This window comes from Erinaceus europaeus, chromosome 2 (assembly GCF_950295315.1).
Source record: "Erinaceus europaeus chromosome 2, mEriEur2.1, whole genome shotgun sequence".
Taxonomy (NCBI): domain Eukaryota; kingdom Metazoa; phylum Chordata; class Mammalia; order Eulipotyphla; family Erinaceidae; genus Erinaceus; species Erinaceus europaeus.
This window is the reverse complement of record NC_080163.1, coordinates 30,828,603-30,849,917: the sequence shown is the minus strand read 5'-3', so window position 1 is coordinate 30,849,917 and position 21,315 is coordinate 30,828,603. Positions and strand designations below refer to the sequence as shown.

Below are 21,315 nucleotides of genomic sequence, written 5' to 3'. Positions count from 1 at the left end.
GTCCTATCCAACAGCAGCAGCAGCAATAATAACAACAATAAGGGCAATAAAAATGGGAAGTGATGGCCTTCAGGAGCAGTGGATTCATGGTACAGGCACCACACCGGAGACAAAAAAAAAAGGGAAACTTTAATGGAAGGGTTGGAATACAGAACTCTGGTGGTGGTAACTGTGTGGAATTGTACCCCTCTTATCCTATGACTTGTTATTATTAAATCAGTAACAACAAAAGAAATCCCAGCTGTAATTCTGCAAGGTGTCAGGTAATTATTCACTGCTGTAACCTGAAGAACTCCCCCAAATTAAGTCTTTCTTATTAACCTTTTTTTTTTTTATTATATTTTCCCTTTTGTTGCTCTTGTTTTTATCGTTGCTGTTGTTATTGATGTCATTGTTGTTGGATAAGACAGAGAGAAATGGAGAGAGGAGGGGAAGAAAGAGAGGGGGAGAGAAAGACACACCTGCAGACCTGCTTCACCACTTGTGAAGCGACTCCCCTGCAGGTGGGGAGCCCGGGGCTCCACAACTTGTCTTTCTATACCACAGTGCAGGGGTTCCCTAGTGCTTTGTCAACACACCCTCCACCCTGAGTCTTGGATGAGTGGTGGCAAACTGCTTCAGCTTTGGCCCAGACATTGCTTTATTTCTCCATCATATGAGACTTACAGACTGTAATATTCTTGTTGGCATTTTTTCCCTATTTTGAATATGCCATTCCACTCTCTCAGGACCTATAGTTTCTGCTAAGAAGTATGATGAAAACTTAATGGGAATACATTGGTAATCTACCTGTTTTCTTGTGCCCTGGCCTCTTTTAATGCTCTTGCTGTCTTAAACTTTTGAACACTATGTATCTTGATGTAGTTCTCTTTGCATTTAGATAATCAGATGTTGTTAGCTTCATGCCCAAGAACATTCAGTTCTGTCTCGTGTTATTTTCTGCTTAATTTTGAATAATGACACTCTTCTCTCTCTGTACTCTCATTACTATCATTGTTTTTCTTAGAGGGACTGGATATTTCTCCTAGGGTTTCTTCATTTATTCCCATATCTGTCACTTTAGTCACATTTCGGTTTCTATCTCCAAGTAGACTGTTTTGTTATTCTAAGTTCATTGTTTCTAGTGTTTTATAGCACTCTCAAATTTGAGATTAAAAAAGTTTTAGTATGCAATTTTCATTATTGGCATTTTGTCTTAGAGATTCAATCACTACATACATGTATACAAATCAGTTTTCTTATGATTTTGTGCAATGCATATCTCTACATAATAAACTGGGTTATCATTAGCATAATGTGATTACATAATATTCATCTTTTAAAAAAATAATCTGGTGAATTTACTAAATACAACCATTAGAACCAATTTCAGAACTTTCATCATCCCCCAAAGAAATTTCATACCCATTAGCAGTTACTCCTTGATTTTCTGAGTTACTGATAGCTACTTGAATTTTCTGATACTCTTAGGCCCATGAAATAACTCACTTGGATAGTTTAATGCTTTGCAGTGTGTGACCCACGTTTGAGCCTGGAGCCCATTGCACTGAAGGAACTTTGGTGCTGTGGTCTCTTTCACCGTCTCAATCTCAAAAAACCAACCAAGCAAAAAAGATAAACTCTTTTTTAGTTTTATTTTGCAACTGGTATTATCACTGGAGCTTGGTGCCAGCATGACTCCACTGCTCCCGTTTCTTTTAGATTGAGGGCGCAAGACAGAAGCAGAGAAAAAAATATCACAGTACCACTTCACTATTTCAGAAACTTTGTCACTGAAAGGTGCTCCCATAATGTGACTGGGGGTGTGGAGGGGGTGGGGAAGAGGGGCTCAAACCCTGGTTTGTACCTGGTAACGTGTGCTCTCCCAGTTCCTCTTTTTGAGTTTGAATTCTGTGGTGGTGTTGTTCTTTTTGTGATGACATAGTACCTTGAGGTCTCACGTGAACTTGAGTAATATTTTTAGCTTATTCACTGAGAATCCCGATTGGCAATTTAGAACTGAGCTGCTTACCTTTTACTTACCCAGTAAATCATTTTAATGACTTTAGTGTCCATTTTGGGGGCTGTAGGTATGTAAACCCAGACAAGACAAGTTGTTCTATCAGTGTGGTGGTGGTGGTGGGGACATGTAAAGGAGACGAAGGGGTCAACTACTATGGACATGCCAGTGGGGGTGTGGTTGGTATGTGTGGTACCACTGTCAGCCCCCTCTCTGGGGTTCCAGATCTAAGACCTAGCAGCATATTGGTTATTGGTTCACTTCTCTGCCACAGTACAGGCCTTAGGTGTGAGTTGGTATAGTCTAGTGCACTTTTCTCAGATGTACTTTCTTGATTGTTACTGGGCTGCACGGCTTCCAGCAGATCAGGATTCAGGACAGCTGAAAAAAATAAGTATGTATATATATATTTTTTCCCTTTTCCTTTATTTCTTTATTGGGAGTTTTAAGACCTGAAGCAGGCTGTACTGTATTCAAAGTTCCCAGGTCAAGTTGCACCACTGACTTGGTCCTGTACAGGAGGAAGTCACTGGGATAATACTGCTCGGGCTCTGCAGCTAGGAACTTGATCTGCCTTTTCTCCATCAATGTCCACTTCCCAGTGGTTAGGCTCTGCAGATTCTCCCACAATGCCCGTAAAGTGAACTTCCTGTTGGCTACCAAGAAATAACTCGACAGTGTGGAAGATGGATGTTCATCATTGTGCCGCGCCCCCCACCCCGACCCCAGCATCAAGGCTTTCTATTTCACTGCTTCTGGACCACTCCTTTTCATTTTTATTTCAGATGGAGAAGGAAAGCTTGACATCCTTCTAAAGTACTTTTGTATATACAGGGTAAAGATTTATATTATAGCAATGAATCAACATGTGGACACACATCACGTTATTTTTAAAATAGTCTAAAATGGACATTGCCAGAACCTTGCTGGAAGATTAATAACATTTCTAGAAAAACAAACAACAAACACCTTTTCAGGAGTAGACCTGCTAGGTAAGACTCCTCAAATTTGGGGGCAAAGCATTCATTTGACACAAATACATTTTCATATCAACAGCAAAGTCCTGAAAACTTCACGCTAAAATACACTATATGGATTAAAAGTTTTCCTTAAATATATTATAAAATTTAAAGAATCCTAGCGCAAGTCTTCATGCCATTATTTAAAGTTGCTTGAATTTGATATATATTTCAGGGCAGAAAGAGGAGAAACACCACAGCACTGCTGCTTTTAATGTCTGTGGAGCTTCCCCTGGATATGGTGAATTAGTGAATGATGAGCGAGCTGTCTCCTGGCCTCTGTTAATGTCTTAAGTTCTAAACATTTTGAGTTCACCTTAAGGACAATTTTTCAAAGATTTCTTTCATCTGTAATATTTTTTACCTTGATATTTGCTTATTGATTTTTCACCTTGATTTTCTGACAAAAGGTTTTGTTATTCTAAGATCTACTTATTTATTTATTTGTTTTATGAGGGAGAGACAAGGTCAGAGCACAACTCAGTTTCAGCATATTTAGTGCTTGAATCAAACCTAACGTCTCAAAAATGCAAATTTTGTGCTCTACTGAGCTATCTACCTGACCTGGCAAAACTTTTTTCCTCCTAGAATTGATTCTGGAACAAAGTATAAATTTGATGGCTGGTGGTGGGAGAGAATAATAATGTTTTGTAATCTATTAGAAACATTCTTCTCTACAGGCAAACAAGCCCTCAAATCAGTATTCTGTGGTCTTTTGGCAAGTGTCCCCTCTTACAGCAAATGAAACTCAAAGGCTTAGAATAGCATAATGTTTATGCAAAAAGACTCTCATGTCTGAGGCTCCAGACTTTCAGGCTCAATCCCCTGCAACACCATAAGCCAGAGCTGAGCAATGCTTTGGCAAAAAGAAAAAAAAAAAGAATAACAAATATATCAATGAATAAAATGAGTAGAGTAGGGGCCGGTGGTGGTGCACCAGGTTGAACGCACATGATACAATGCACAAGGATTCAGGTTCAAGCCCCTGGTCCCCACCTGCAGGGGGAAAGCTTTGCAAGTGGTGAAGCAGTGTTGCAGGTGTCTCTCTCCCTCTCTCTCTCATCCCCTCCTCTCTTGTATTCTGGCTGTCTCTATCAAACAAATAAAGATAATTAAAAAAATGAGTACAGTAAAAACAACAAACCACTTGTGGAAGTCAAAGGTAAATTCAGCACTACAAAGACTGATAGCTTCACAAACACAGGCTTTAATATCCCACGTACTAACTCTACATCTGATGTGTGTTCTAAGTATTCTGAGTTCTTGGACTCTGACGTTAAAATTAAACTCCACTTTAAATGTGGTGTTTGAGACTATTGTTCCATGAGACCCTGTTGACAGCCAGTACAGAGCTGAGACAGAAAAGGAAAACTTGTCCTTTTATTATTGTATTAGTTTGAGTTGCTACTTTAAAAAGCCACTATAAACTTTTAGAAAATAAGTTGAGGTATTATTTATTTATGACATATTTACATACTTACAAAATTGGTTTTATTCAATACATCACCCTGCAGGGTATTTTTAAAATGAGCATTACACTGTAAGAGCAAAAAGCAAAGTTTCTGAATTCATACATAACCCAACATCATTTAGTATGCAGATCGCCAATTTGGCTTCATAGGGCACAAATTCTGAAGTAGAACATTTCTCCAGCTAAGCAAGTAAATTTAACTTAAAGAATTTAGTTGACCCTGAGTATATTACAAATTTGCACATTTTCCAATAGATGTGTATAAGAAAATTTGATCAGTACCTTACCTATTATTTATACTTTCACACCACTATTTTGTCTACATTCATCTCAGTGTTCTACCTCACTAATCCTTGGGAAAAAGAGGAACAAAGAATGGGAAATAATAATAAGAGACACAGAAGAGCCAGCATTGCCTAAGGCTTTCCAAACCCAAACCTAGCCATCCAGGGTGCAGCTCCAGGCCCAGGGTTCGTTGATAACCTTAACAGGAAAAGCTTAGACTAAATATCTTGAGTAAGCTGCTCTCGACACAGGTTGATGTTATTCTCCCTGTTCGTATACATTTTTGATTTAAAATGAAAAAAATAATTGTACAATCTTGTAAAAAAACCCCAATATGTGGATTTCAAAGGGGGGGTGGGGTGGGAGGGGAATCACAAACAGTCAAAACAACCATGTTAATTTTTTTTTTTTTAAAGCAATGCTAAAAGACAAGTTTACCTGAGATGCTTGAAGGAGAAAAATAGCACATAGGCCCTGTGTGGCTCACCTTAAAATAATGCTAGTGTGGAAGTTATAAGGAAATGAGCAGCAAGAGAAAAGAGCAAGGGGCAGCCAGAGGGTGGGTAACGGGGATGACAGCCCTGAACTGAGCCAAAATAAAAACACAAAAGATTGCCTGGCTAGAGCTGCCCGAGTTACTTTTCTTACCCCTTCTGTAACAGGAAAATCCAAGGATGAAAAAAATAAACAAAAGGTTGGAAAAGCTGAACATGTGGAGTCAGTCACGCTCTGATGCTTCTCAAAGATAAGTGGCCTAAAAAAAGAATCAGAGGACTAAACTAGATCATGTATTTATCTTTTCCATCTGTCCTTCCCTGATCCTCACCCACTCTATGTTCCGAAGAGCTGAAAGCCTACCAAACAGCCAGGTGCAGGCGAAGGGTCTGACTGCAACTAAGCCAGAGAAGAACTCTGCATTTGTTATTTTATAGATTCTGATTAATGAGCTGTCAGTGTTTGTGATTCTGTAAAAACACCTTCTGGGAACATCAGATATTTGAGACTGGGCAATAATAACATTAAAACTCAGATATTTTAAGGATAATAGAAAATGTCCCTACTATAGAAAGGAGCAGAATATTTGAATAGGAACACCCCTTTTCTCAGGCTCCTAATTTGTGCTGAATCATCAGGCTAGTGGCACAGCAGAATATTGTTAGGAAAAGCCAGCCTTTTAGATTAAGGACAGAAGCAAATGGTAGAGGGGCTTTTCTTTCTTTTCAAGAATGGAGAAAGGACAGATGTAGTGCTCCACAAGTGCCAATAAAGGAAAAAACAAAAACATTTTGTTTTTATAAAGTGACAGCAACCGTCATCTTTTTTCTCTCTTATTACTTTTAATGACACAGAAGTCAGAGTTCACTGATCAAGCATCACACATTGCCTGAAAAGTAACACAGACCACAGTTGTGAAGTTAGCTTACTCCTTTCCTCTTTGGATAAAAAAAGAAGAAAAAAAAGCACTTGAAATAATATTGCTAAAAAGAAAATTTGCATGTAGTGACTAAGCAGAATAAGAGTCAACATCTTTTATAAAGCTGCCAGAGGACTGTGCTGATGGTTTTACATATAAAGAATTATATAGAAGAGTAAATAAAAATTAAATAACATTTTATATAAGAAACTATTTAAAAAAGTTATTTGAACTTGCATATATAATAGTTCAATAGTATAATACAAACTATTTAATTTTTATTTATACAAATCAAAAAAGTGGCAAAATATATTATTTGGGGAGGAAAAAGAAGCTTTCACTAAATATAAACAGAATGGACTAAGTAAACTGATTTGAATACAAAATAACACCTTTGAAAATTTCATAAAAAGTAAAGGTATAATAGTAAAAAGTTGGAAAAGTAATGTTCATGGCAAACTAAATAGATTTAATGAAAACAAAAAAGCATAAAATCTCATATACAACAAATAATTCTTTTCCCAAAAGTTCTCTATTACAACTGTGAGAATATAAGCGGAAACAGAAGCATGATTATTGTTAAGTTTCTTGGAAATACAGAAGTGTATTATACAAAAATAACACAAGTGTTTCTGTTTTAAAACATCTGAATCATTTTCCACTTAGTCACACACCTGGCCATGAAAAAAATAAAATATCCGAATGTTCATAGTATAAATTTATGAGATGCCAAAGCTAACTTATGAGAAAAAGAGTAGAATTTTTCAGACTGTATGAAAGTAATGACCAAAAAGGAAAATGATTCAATTCCATTACTTGGCTCATGTGAAAATATGCACAGACACAAGGTTTCTTAAGGTCAGTAATTGAGCACACACTCGAGTAAGACCTGAGATCAAGTGCATACACACAAACCTTCAAAGGTTGGCAGGGAAGAAATTAACCATGAATTATAAGAGAGAAAAAAATGCTTTTAAAGATTATTCAGTAAACATATTTAACTGTCTTAACAAAACAAGTACACAGGCCATGAAGTGTGTACCTTATAAATTTGGAATATTGTCCTACAAAAATAGTTATATATTTTCCTTTTTTGAGAACTACGGTATGTGAAATTGTACTAGCATAAAAAAGGTTTCTTTTCATCTACCATGCTTTTCTAGGAAAAAACAAAACAAAACTTCAGCATAGAAGGGAGCTATCAAAACTGCTGGATTCATTAACATTATCCAATGCATGAAAATATGTATGCTGGTTTCTTTACCACCAAGCTCAGGAGGAAGAAGTCTTGGTGTTGGAGGCCCTTCTCTCACATGGTCCTGGGCGGCAAGCGCTGCTTATACATGCCTGCTATTGCTTTGGCTGCGCTGTAGATCATCTGCCGACGGGACATGCCAGTAAAAGCCATGTGCCAGTCAGTCCGGCTGACATTTACAAGACTCTTTTCCAGGACTTCACCCACTGTCACCAAAAGGCCAGACCACCTCAGACTGTAGTCCTGGGGAGTTAGATTTTGAGCCTATAGGAAAATGAAATGAGTAATTTTATTTAAGATTTATTTTAAAATATCATCGGAACTAGCTATGTTCTAAGTGACATTTCAACGTATCAAGTTACTTTTACTAGATTATGACAAACCTTGATAAACAGAGTTATGCTGCCATCTGTCTGGAGTTAAAAAGTTATGTGAAGTTCCAGATATGATATACATCTATTTGTTTTCAGTGTTCACATTAAGTTCATTTTGTTGTTCAAATACAATCTAAGCCTTAAAAATAATTAAACAAAGCTCAGTGTTAGAGGGCTTAGGTACTAGTTCTATATTCGCTGTCACTTGAGTTAAGATCAGTACTAAAAGAAAAATATTTTAGTCTTTAATCATAACATTCCTACCAGAGTGAAACTGCACATTAAAGTTTCTGCTCATTCAGAAAAAAAAAAAAAAAAAAACTATTAAAGTTGTAAAGAGTTGTCCCTAGAAACTTAATTCCCATATGAACAAGTTATATATCAAAAAAAGAAATCCAGGACTGTATCACCCATTGCTACACCACTCACAATTGACCTAATCTATCTATGCTTCCACTCAATCACTTATTCAGCCACACAGGTGTGAGACAAAGTAAACTCACTTCTTAATGCCCAGGAATGAAGTGGGCTTTCTGTTTCAGAATGAAGGTGTACCTTCCAGATACAGAAGGATCTACAAGTGACCCCTAAATATGCTATCATTATAAATTACTTAAGATGCTTTTTCTGAAAAAACTAGTTTTCATGCCCCATTTAAGACCACTAAATTGGAACTCCAGTGTTGGTTTCAAGAGCGAGTATATTCACAAAATTGCAGCAAATTTACATGGAACAGCCCAGCAGGTGAAAGCCTTCTCTCGGAATCTTCCAGTGTATACCGCACTACCGTGATTTTCACTTTTTCAAAGTGAACAGCAGGTAAGTCACCAAGATTCTCAGACACTCTAATAGAACTGTTGCTCCCATGTGTGACATGCACAGGAAGCATTTGAGGACCTCATGGAAGTGACAACTTAGCTCTGGAGTAGGATCCAAAGTCTGAATTTGTAGCAAGTTTCCAAGTGATGGTCGCACAGCTCAGTCTAGGATGGTAGTTTTGACGAATAGGCTGTACAGTGCAACACAAATCCAGGGTAGCTGGATTCTAAGTGTACGCAAGATGATAGATCACTTATATTTAAATCTGGCAAGTATGAATTATGTGAAAATTTATTCTTCATTTTCACTAGTATACATTAGTAAAACAGCATATGACCAAATAATATAAATAAGAGATTTTTAATTTCCTTAAATCAGAAAATTAAACGAGAGAAACATCCCAAGAGAGATTATAAGAAACAGGAAGAACTTTTTAAAACATTATTTATTTATTTATTCCCTTCTGTTGCCCTTGTTTTATTGTTGTAGTTATTGTTGTTGTTGGATAGAAGAGAGAGAAATGGAGAGAGGGGAGAAGACAGAGAGAGGGAGAGAAAGACAGACACCTACAGACCTGTTTCACCGCTTGTGAAGCGACTCCCCTGCAGGTGGGGAGCCGGGGGCTTGAACCAGGGCCTTTATGCCTGTCCTTGCACTTTGCGCCACCTGTGCTACTGGCCAACTCCCGAAGAAAAATTTTTGATGCTTTGTTCTTTGAGTATTTTGTTTCCTTTCAATATAAATGCTCAAAAATAAAAACATCTTGTGAAATAGTCTAACATATACCACTAACAATCTTTAGGAAAATGCTAGATAGTAAATAATTTAGACTCTGTAAACACTGCATTTCAATTTACAAAAATTAGTAGCCAACCATATTTGGCTACAGACTAATTGTTCTGCTGCCCACTGGTTAATCTGGTTAATATTAAAGTGTAGCTTTATAGCTGAAACATAGATATACTTGAAAATATTAGTGCCCCTATAATCTTAAATAGTTAAGAATTATCAGCTGGTTATATCTAGCAACTGTCAATACTATGAGATTCTTTACTCTGCAAGTATTGGATTACAAAAACTCACTTATGTATTGTTTGAAACTTTGTCATTTCTGGGACAAATTCTTAGCCAAGATATAATGTATACTGTGATCTACAATAAGAAGTGTGGATAATTTGGTTTTCATTCCCCCTCCCTAGCCCCCTGACACACACATACACAAACACACGGTTTTCATAAATTGTGGATAATTTGGTCTTCACTCCCCCTCAGCCTCCCTCACACACACACACACACACACACACACACACACACACACACACACACACACACGGTTTCCTTAAATTGTAAGAGACAGAAAAGTCTTATGATAATGGAGTGATTTCAAGAAAGGAAGCCGGCTTTTAGGATATGATCTGAAGATTGGAACTTGGAGCCCTCTCTCTCCTCCAGCCTTCACGGAAGGGCAAGGGACTGAAGGCTGCGCCAGTATAATGAAGCTGTCATAAAGAACAGGCCTAGTGAACTTCCATGGTAAACTGGCAGGTATTTGTGCAGAGGGTATACACTGTGGCGTAGAGGTTCCCTCTACACTGTCTGAGCCAGGTCTTCCAGCTGGCATTTCTTGTTACTATTATTACATACTTATTTGCTACTATTATTTATTATAAGATTTATTTTATTTATTAAGTGTGACAGTCAGAGCTGAACCTTGTGTACAGTAACATGGAGCTTCCCTATATACTTTATTACTATTATTGATTGACTGACTGATTGATTGCCTCCAAGGTTATCACTGGAGCTCAGTGCTGGCGCTAAGAATACACTGCTCCTGTTGGCCTTTTTTTTTTTTCCCCTACTTTATTGGATAGAACAGAGAGAGAAGGAAGAGATAGGGAGGGAGAGAGAAAGATATATACCTGTAGACCTGCTTTACCATGTATGAAACGTACCCTTTGCAGTTGGGATCCTTGTGCTTTGTACTATGTGTATTGGAATGGGTGTGCCACCACCTGGTCCGCATTAGTCTTATTTATAAGATTCACTGTATTTATTACATGTGCCAGTAAGAGCTGTATTTGAGCTAGAGAAGTCAGGGCATCACTATTGTACATGTAGCCCTGGCGATTAAGTTGGGGGCCTCAGGCATACAAATCCAGTTATTTTTCTGGCTGACTGATACACTTGGTGGCCATAAGTAAATGGATTTCCTGAGGGAGGGGGTTGGCTGGTCAGATGTATAGTCCCTGGACTTAAGCATTGCATCTACAGTAGGAACATGGGGCTGTCTTATTGCACCAAGTCCTTAACCTGTGGACTTTGATCCTGTCTCAGAGTAGAAAGTATCGGAATTGAACTGTGTGCCATCTAGTTGGCATCCTAGAACTGTTTGCTGTGTGGAATGACAACCCTTCAGCTTCATTGCTCGGGTGAGACCTTTCCTTTTATAGTACACTCTAATTTCATCTCGGGTGGTTCACTTTCTAACAAAGTCCCATAGCCTAGACGTACACCAGTTTCTGTGAGAGAGAGCGTATGCGCACACGTGTCCATAAACTACTGCAGAATATATACCTGAAAGCAGGATTACACTGGAGTTTGCAGTGAGTACCTCCCCAACACTTCCTCTCCACTATTCCAATCTTGGGATCCATGTTTGCTCAACAAATTGTTTGGCTTTGTATGTTAACTCTCTTTTCAATCACCAGGTTCCAGATGCCACCAGGATGCTGGCTAGGCTTCCCTGGATTGAAGACCCCACCAATGTGTCCTGGAGCTCAGCTTCCCCAGAGACACACCTTACTAGGGAAAGAGAGAGGCAGACTGGGAGTATGGACCGACCAGTCAACGCCCATGTTCAGCGGGGAAGCAATTACAGAAGCCAGACCCTCTACCTTCTGCAACCCTCAACGACCCTGGGTCCATGCTCCCAGAGGGCTAGAGAATGGGAAGGCTATCATGGGAGAGGGTGGGTTATGGGGATTGGGTGGTGGGAATTGTGTGGAGTTGTACCCCTCCTACCTTATGCTTTTGTTCACTAATCCTTTCTTAAATTAAAAATTTAAATAAAAAAAAAAAATAAAATAAAAAAAAAAAAAAAAAAAAAAAAAAAAAAAAGAAAACTCCCTCCTACACACTGCAGTTGGGGCCTAAACCAAAATAGTTACCATCCAAGTGGCAGAGAGAGAGTCTGGGATGTAAAGGGACAGGATGAGGTACCACTGAGTGGCCACCTGGCTGCCAGTGGACTAGAGCAACAGCTGGACTGCCCTCAGGCACTAGAGGATTATGGCTGGAATTTGTAAATGAACAGCATTCCTGGAGAACTGGTGCAATGAATGCAAAAGCAAGTGTGAACTTGGGACTGGCTGGTAGTGGACCTAGTAGAGCACATATGTCACTATACATGAGGCCCTGGGTTCAAGCCCACCCCCATCATCTGCAGGGGGGAAGCTTCCTGAGTGGTACAGCAATGTTCCAGGTGTGGACACAGAACAGAAGCCTTCCATTCCAGGTTTGGAAGGTGATTATATCAAGTAGAAATGACTGAGGTGGCTGCTTAAATCACTGAACTGAGTGAATATGGAGACACTGCAGCAATACAAAGATGGGCTGAATCTAGATATACTGCAAATAAGAACTATAGCTTGTTAATAAGAGAAGACTGTGAGTGGCTCTGTGGCAGAGTTTCTGGTGGGAAAGGCTATGAACAAGCTAGTAGGTAAAAGTGATGCTAACGGCATTGCAGGGAGAAAGCAACTGGGTCCTGTCTGGGTTACTCATAACCAGTGGCAGATGCAAATGCTCAGAGGGCTTGACAAGAGAATTAGGTGATATTGCACCAAATCAGGGGCTGAGATCACTTCTTGAGACAGGGATATTCTTCATAATTAATGGAAATCAGAGGCAGAGAAAGATCCTTTTCAGCATACAAAATTGAGAGGATTAGAATGGGCAACTGAAACATTATTCGGAGGGTGGGGGGAATGCCTCATATGCCTTCACAAATTTATATCCACACTCAACACAACTGGAACTAAAGGAATGTCCCCACTGGAGAAAGCAGGTCAGAGAGGATGCTGGATATGACTCTTAATTCTTGCCAAGGGAAGAGGACACTGGTATACAGGTGCTAATGTAAGTGCCAGAACAAGGATAATTCTATGCAAGAAATGGTGATGTTTGTAACTGCTGTTAGAATTCCTAAGGACTTGTGGGGTAGGATATACTTTCACCCTATCTGGAAAAATGGGCTCGAGGCAGATGAAGCTGTATTTCCTGGTGGTAAAGACTGGCCGCTAGTCCCGAGTCTCTTTAGTCTTTCTGAAGTAGAGTGGGTCGAAAAGGAGGCACTAGCTAGACCAGAATCACTGCCTATAACCTAGTGTCCTTTCCAAAAGTAGAAAAGATTAAGTAAAGTTTGAAACACAATCCACGGAGAATTAGAGAACATGAGGGGACAAAAGAGAACCGGAGAGGAGACTGAAAGAGCTCATGTACTCAATCATACGTGGTGCAGTGGATTTAACTCGGGACCTATACATCTAAGTACTGCACTCTACCGGCTGTGTCACCTCCATGGCTGCTATTCAAGGTATTCTTGAATCAACTGTAACATTCTTGGTCCAGAGATATAGCTCACCAGGTAGGGTGTGTAGCTTGACATGCACATGACCCAGAGCTCCAAACACTATATGGGAAATAAGTCATAGGAGGGGGTTCTGGTATCGTTTCTTGTCTTTCTAGTTGAATGAAAAAGTAGCTTACACACACACACACACGGTTGTCGGGAAAGTCAGGATATTTTTCTATCCAGAAATGAGTCATGCCTTCTCCAACAACCCAGTGTTTGCATGCATACACACACATACTCTTACTTTACTGGTACAACAGACTGCACAGTTATGTGCTTATGACACTTTAATCACCATATTAGAGTAAGTTTAATGGTGATATCTATAACTTTTTATAAAAAGTAATAGTAGACACAAATTTCAAAAATTCCAAGAATACATTTTTTACCCGCCCCCTAAACTCTAAGAGAGTCACAGGTTGTACTCAAGAGTTTCTATGAACACACAGACCTATTTTATATATAAGCACAGATATTAATCTATTGGGAGAAAGCCCCCAATGGTTTATCAGATTCTCACATGAGAACTAGACTAAGAAAAAACAAACAAGGAGAACCAGAAAGAACTAAAGAGAATAAGCCAGGGAGGTCAGGAGAGAATTAGAAAGAATGGAAGTGGGGCTCAGGTCCTTCTGGGGACTCTATGAAAACATAAGCCAAAATTCCATGTCTTAGGAGAAAGCCCAATGGTACTACCATGTCCATATATGCCTAATGTCCTAAATAATGTTGCAGGCTCCATCGTCACCTTGGGTTCAAACCTGGGTCTCTATACATGGTAACCAATATGTGTACTGCACAAGGTCAATCACGTCCCAACTTTGAAGTAACATTTAGCAAGGAACAAAGCATACAAAAGTGAAGAAAATTTTATGAAGTGGAGAACAGAATATACTACTCAGAAGTGTGGCAATTCCACTATATATGTTTATATATGTTTATATCAGAAAACTATATGGATGGTCAGATATTAATTACACTTTTCAGATTTTTCTATTTGTTACTACTGATGAACAAACTTATAAGAAAGATTGTTCAACAAATTGTTTGGCTTCGTATGTTAACTCTCTTTTCAATCACCAGGTTCCAGATGCCACCAGGATGCTGGCCAGGCTTCCCTGGATTGAAGACCCCACCAATGTGTCCTGGAGCTCCGCTTCCCCAGAGACACACCTTACTAGGGAAAGAGAGAGGCAGACTGGGAGTATGGACCGACCAGTCAACGCCCATGTTCAGCGGGGAAGCAATTACAGAAGCCAGACCTTCTACCTTCTGCAACCCTCAACGACCCTGGGTCCATGCTCCCAGAGGGCTAGAGAATGGGAAAGCTACCATGGGAAGGGGTGGGTTATGGAGATTGGGTGGTGGGAATTGTGTGGAGTTGTACCCCTCCTACCTTATGGTTTTGTTCATTAATCCTTTCTTAAATAAAAAATTAAAAAATAAAAAAAAAAAAAGAAAAACCAATTCAAAGAAAGGAAATTTTGGTGATGGGGAATAACATGCTAAAATTTGAAATAAGGGGGAAAATGAATGAAAAGTTTAAAAAATGGCCCTTTTGCTGGTTTTTTCTTAAAGGGATTTGTAGATAAAAAAGGAAATTTTCCCTTTTTTAAAGGGAAATAAAAATAAAAGAAAAGGAAAGTGGTCCAGGAGGTGGAGCAGTGGATACGACATTGGACTCTCAAGAATGAGGTCCTGAGTTCAATCCCTGGCAGCACATGTACCAGAGTGATGTCTGGTCCTCTCCTCCTATCCCTCTTATTAATAAATAAAATATTTAAAAAAAGAAAGTCTTGTGTAAGTAACCATGCAATGTATTACCTTTGTCAAGTCAGAAAAGAAGGGAAAAGGTAGCAAAATCAAGAATGACTTATTTCTAGCAATAAATCTAACACAAATTTTAACTTTGAAAATAATTATCTGGGAACAAAATGAGAAAAACTAACCTGCTGTACAAATTCCAAAGGCACTGGTGTAGCTTGTGTGAACGCTTCTAGATGAATACCATGGGCAGGATCTTCAATTATCAGACAACCTATGTCAAACCATCTGTAATCAAACACAGGACTGTCAAATTCATATGCAATATGTATAAAAGCTATAACACATAAGGTTCAGTCCTTTAAATAAAACATCAGATTTCAGATAAAACATAAGATTTCAGATAACATATTTTTGAATTTTCAAGAGAACAAGTCATAGTAACAATATATAAAATTATGACTGGTTTATAACAAAAGGAGAAAAAAAATCAAGGAAAATAATAAATGAAAAGTTTCTTTTCTTGCTAAGATGGGAGAGAAGTATGAAAATGGTACTCAACTATGCAAGAGGTAAATTCATTCATTTAAATATGCAAACAGTTTATCATGAGTAATTTTAAAATGTCACTATATAGAGAATTTTCCATTACCATTTCTCTTTATGATAGTGGCATCTTCCCAAGTTATTAGTAAATTAAAATGTCATCTTGTAGGAAAACCCTCTTTCATTCCTAATAACCCCCCCCAAACATTTTCTGAGCTATACACAATGATTCAATCTTTGAAAACAGCTTCATGAAAAACCTTCTTGCCCTTTAAAGACACTTATAAATGTTGATACACCAGCATTTTAGCTAGCTAGAATTAAAAACTATAAAATATAAAATCATATATTGAAACAGGGTAAGAAAAGTGTTCAAATATCCACTTTCATTTAATAACCAATGAATACAAAATGAGTAAGATTTTGATTTAAATATTGTACAGAAAACAAGTAACTACTGACAGTCTGTATTATCTCTAACAGATCCTAAAACTTCCAAGAATATTCAATGTGTTACATACTAATCAACATTTTATTTTCCATGATTTGTGTCTAAAGCAGATGACAGAGAAAAACTGTAGTGACTAAGATATTAGGCACAGAATTTCTGAAAAGGAGAGTCAAGGAAGGTAAAGTAAAGCCTCTGCTATGGTGCCAGTAAGGAAAGAACCTCCAAGTGCCATGTGCTCTCTAAAATATGGTCATGTACAGCTTAACAAACATAAGCCTCAGATAAGATGTCCTTAACCAATCTCTTTTATTTCTTTCACTACAATTTTTGGCTGGGGGAGCTTGCAGGTCTTTTATCCTTTTTCCACACCACATCTTTTTCTCCATCCCCGGGACAAGAGTAGAAATCTTTACTGTTCACATTCAAAAACAGTCCTGAGGGTTTTTCTCCTGCTCTAGCTGGTTCCTTACTAGAAACAAGCATCAACAAACATCCGAATACCATTTACTATCCCTCATCTACCCTAAATTCTAGAAGAAGAAGAAGAAAAAAAAAGTATTTCGCAAGGCAAGGTACCACATCAAGGCACAATGGGACAATCTACAAAAGGCCAATGTTCTCAATGAAAAACAGGATGAATGACAACACACCTTTCTTTTTTTTTTTTAATATTTTATTTTATTTATTTATTCCCTTTTTGTTGCCCTTGTTTTTTTATTGTTGTAGTTATTATTGTTGTTGTCGTTGTTGGATAGGACAGAGAGAAATGGAGAGAGGAGGGGAAGACAGAGAGGAGGAGAGAAAGATAGACACCTGCAGATCTGCTTCACCGCCTGTGAAGCGACTCCCCTGCAGGTGGGGAGTCGGGGTTCGAACCGGGATCCTTATGCCAGTCCTTGTGCTTTGCACCACCTGCGCTTAACCCGCTGCACTACAGCCCGACTCCCGACAACACACCTTTCAATGGAGAGCAAAAGACCTTCAGTTGATGCAAGTATTCCAGAGACAACATACTCTTGCCTCTGGATATTTAGTACACTTAAAGCCAAAGAAAATACTTTATTTCTACAGTAACAATTTATGACAGCTAGTTTTTTTGCTTGTTTTTTGTGTTTTTAACAAAAATGGCATGGGTTAGAGAAATAATTCATTTGCCATGTACCCAGCCCTCACCACATTGAAGGAAGCTTCTGTAATATGGTCTCTTTCTCTCTGCCTTTACCTGAAAATAAATAAATAAAGGAAAATCATATACTGACAACCTTAATGTACACAATTGCCAACCTGACTTCTATATCCAGGGAAAAAATAAAGCCCTGAAATTTGTAGTTAAAACCCTCCATCACAATGTTGTACTAAAGTCCTTTAGGCAGATCTGACAGAAAAAAAAAAAATGCAGGAGAATTCCTAGGGAAATTAACATATATGCAGAATTTAGATATCTGACCACAATAAACCTAAAAGAGGAGGTATTTCAAAGGTAGCCACTAAGAGAGTAGTAAAATTGTAACAGGAGGGATGACAAAATTATTTTCAGATGGTTCCTCAGTATTTATTTACACAGCTGTTCAAATTTCAGTCCTGTATTCAATACTCTACACACTCTGTCCCTAAATTCTGTCAGCATAATGTCCTACCTGTTCTTTTACTTATCTCTATGTTACCTATCTGAAATCTAGTTGTATTCCTAATCACTCAGAAATCTCCCCTATTAAAAAAAGTCACCATGACACCATCCTAACTTCCCTGGGCAGACAACCTCCCCCAATGTTAACCTGGAACTCCACCTACCCAGAGCCTTGCCCCACTAGGGAAAGACAGGAACAAGCTGGGGTTATGTATCAACCTGACCACAACCATGCTCAGTGGAGAAGCAGTTACAGAAGCCAGACCTTCCACCTTCTGCTCCCCATAAAGAATTTTGGTCCACACTCCTCAAGTGATATAGAGTAGGGAATCTTCCAATGAAGGAGATGGGATACGGAACTTTGGTGGGTGGAATTATATAGAATTGTACCCCTCTTATCCTACAATCTTGTTAATCATTATTAAATCACCATGAAAAAAAAAAAAAAAAAAACTATTAGCAGTATGTGCTCCAGACTAAACTGAGATGATGTTTAGTAGTGACTGCCACTGAGTTCTCTTGCCCAAGTCATGCATAGTGGCTGATTATAACTAAATTTAAACATCACTGTATCATCTTACCTTTACTACTACTAAATGATCTATTCACAATCGTGAAATGCATGCATTACTATCTGGATTTTAAATGGTGGGCAAGGTGGTGATGCTTGGTGGCTGAGTGCCCATGTTACCAGGCACACAGACTCAGGTTCCAGCACTTACTGCCCACTTCCCCTCCGGGTGGGGGGCGAGGCTTCGTAAGTGGTAAAGCTGGTCTGGTCTGTAGGTGTTTAGCTTCTGCTTCCCCCTTCCTTCGCCCTCTCAATTTCTCTCTGTCTAAAGGGAAGGGGAGGGGAGGGGAGGGGAGGGGAGGGGAGGGGAGGGGAGGGGAGGGGAGGGGAGGGGAAGGGGGAAGGGAAGGGAAAGGGGAAGGGGAAGGGGAAGGGAGGAGAAGGGGAGGAGAAGGGGAGGAGAAGGGGGGAAGGGAAGAGGAAGGGGAAGGGGAAGGGGAAGGGGAAGGGGAAGGGGAAGGGGAAGAGGAGAGGAGAGGAGAGGAGAGGAGAGGAGAGGAGAGGAGAGGAGAGGAGAGGAGAGGAGAGGAGAGGAGAGGAGAAGAGAGTAAGAGCTTCTGCTTCCCCCTCCCTATCCCTCTCAATTTCTGTCAGAAAAGAAAGAGAAGAGGAAAAGAAAAGAGATAGAGAAAGAAAGAAAGAAAGAAAGAAAGAAAGAAAGAAAGAAAGAAAGAAAGAAAGGAAGAAAGGAAGAAAGAGAGGGAGGGAGGGAGGGAGGGAGGGAGGAAGACTGGCTGCTGGGAATGGTAATGGTGCATTTGTAGTGTGGGCATGGAGCCCCAGTGATAACCCTGGTAGCAATAAAGAAACTAATAACTTAAAAAGGAAGCTAGAACTGTGAGCTAGTTTAGTTACACAGCTAGGTCACAATGCACACTTCTCTCTGGTACTAACTCAAAGCACTCTTTTTGCTAGGTATTAACTGTGAATCCCTAAGATCTATAAAGTCTGCTCCTATAAGAAAGAATACACCTCTTACTTGTCAGGTAACAATTCTGCAATGAAGTTTTCTACTGACACAGCAGTCTGTTTTTCATGGATCACTCCAGTTCGACGTAAGCTATCTATTCGTTCCTGGGCGCCCTGAAAAAGTGTAGATTAGAAATCAGTTAAAAATTTTCAGTACTAAGTATCCTGATTTGTGATTACATAAGCAATTCACAGATACACATATATTTGTTGTAAAGTATAATGAATAAAAATAAAGTTCAGTCGTGTTCCCTTCACTACTGACAGTTTGGAATGTGAATCCAAATTCTTCCTACATGTACCATTATTTTGGTTGATACTGTGAAATTCAATATTTCATATGTCCTGATTGATTATCACTAACGTAATGAATACTGTGATTTATAATGTTAATTTAGCAAAAAAAAAAAAAAGCCAACTTACTAAATGGAAGTCTTCCACTAGTCTTAGTAGTACACAGTATCACCAAAAAATATACACTGAATGAGGCACCTATTAAATCTAAAAGAAAATTTAATAGAAAGATGAACTTCATTTTTTAAATATTATTTCTTTATTGGGGATTAATGGTTTACAATCAACATAGTCTGTACATGCGTAACTTTTCCACATAACTATACAACCCCCCTAGGTCCTCCTCTGTCATCATGCTCCAGGACCTGAACCCCCACTCTAACCCCCAGAGTCTTTTACTTTGGTGCAATACACCAAATGAACTTAATTTTTTATACTGAATCTTATATATTTGCCTAATTCATTTATCCCAAGTGGATTAGTTAAGGTTGAATTTCGATTAAAGTTTAAATAGTCTTTCGGTAAAAACTATTAGGGGATTAAATGAGAGCCTCACCCAACCAGGGGAAGAGAGAGGCTAGGAGTATGGATCGACCTGTCAACACCCATGTTCAGTGGGGAAGCAATTACAGAAACCAGACTTTCCACCTTCTGCAACCCATAATGATACTGCGTCCATACTCCCAGAGAGGTAAAGAATAGGAAAACTATCAGGGGAATGGATGGGATACGGAGTTCTGGTGGTAAGAATTGTGTAGAGTTGCACCATTCTTATCCTATGGTTTTTGTCAGTATTTCCTTTTTATAAATAAAAATTATTTTAAAAAAAATAAATGGGATGTTTAGGAATTCATCCATAACTCTGTGTCATTTCAGCTGTGCACAACACAATATTCCTATGCTGTAGGCTGTCCAGGAGTAGAGACTTAAAATGGTTTTTCATTTTCTTCACTGTCCTATAACAAAGGGCTTTATACTTCCTAGAGCTAATGCTAATAAGCACCTGTAAGAGATTATTTAGGCAAGTTGACAAGTTTAATTCTTTATTTAATGGAATCCAGAAGAGAATATGACAGGATTATATTAGTCTCTGTTATACTCTATCCAAAATACTACTTAAATATTAAGAGTCATCTGCTGGAGTCCTAAACATAGACACTTTCATATGTGGGCTAGAGAGAGAGGGGGAGAGAGGGAAGGAGGGAATGGGAGAGAGAGAGAGAGAGAGTGTGTGTGTTTAAGGTGGGGGGCTTGGACATGCAAGATTTCACTGCTCTCAGACAACCTTTTCATTCAGAGACAGGGCCACTTCCCACAGTGCCATGGCATCTCCTGTGTGCTACTGGGGCTCATAAAGCCCTGGTGAGCTATCTCTCCAGCAGTCTCAATGTTTTAATAATGGAATTTTATTATTTTTTCAACATTGGTAGAGAGAGCAAGAATAGGTAATTTAGCAATTAATGATATCAGAGTACAATAAAGGCAGGCTCCTAGAATTTACACCAAGAGCTTATTCTCTAGGCCTAGGGAATGCATGGCTTGCATGAATGAGGGGCTGTTTTTGACCACTGGTAACATGTGAGAGCACAACAAATAAAAAGAGGTTCCATGGCTGGTATTTTTCAACTCTTTCACCTGGCCAGGGAGGTGGCTCAGTAGTAATGTGTAAGCAAACAGGTCCGAGATTGATAGCCAGCACTGAAATAAAGAAGACCAGCTTGCACAGAACAACTTGCTTCGGATAAAGAGACTTTCATGTTTTTTCATCAATGCTTATGATTTTCACTAAGTCTTTATTTGCTGAACACAGCTATAAGGTCAGAT

General features: G+C 38.9%; 1 protein-coding gene across 2 annotated transcripts in view; it reads right to left on the bottom strand.

Moving 5' to 3' along the window:
* Positions 1-4,456: 4,456 nt before the first annotated feature.
* Positions 4,457-21,315, bottom strand: part of PRRC1 (proline rich coiled-coil 1) — a 335,161-nt gene continuing 318,302 nt past the window's right edge. For both annotated transcript variants that reach the window (XM_060177528.1, XM_007527829.3), the window contains exons 8-10: positions 19,208-19,311; positions 15,219-15,321; positions 4,457-7,707 (exon numbers count right to left, since the gene is read on the bottom strand). In XM_060177528.1, the coding sequence (XP_060033511.1) occupies positions 7,498-7,707; positions 15,219-15,321; positions 19,208-19,311 (417 nt within the window). In that variant the 3' untranslated portion in view covers positions 4,457-7,497. The remainder of the gene's footprint in view (positions 7,708-15,218; positions 15,322-19,207; positions 19,312-21,315) is intronic.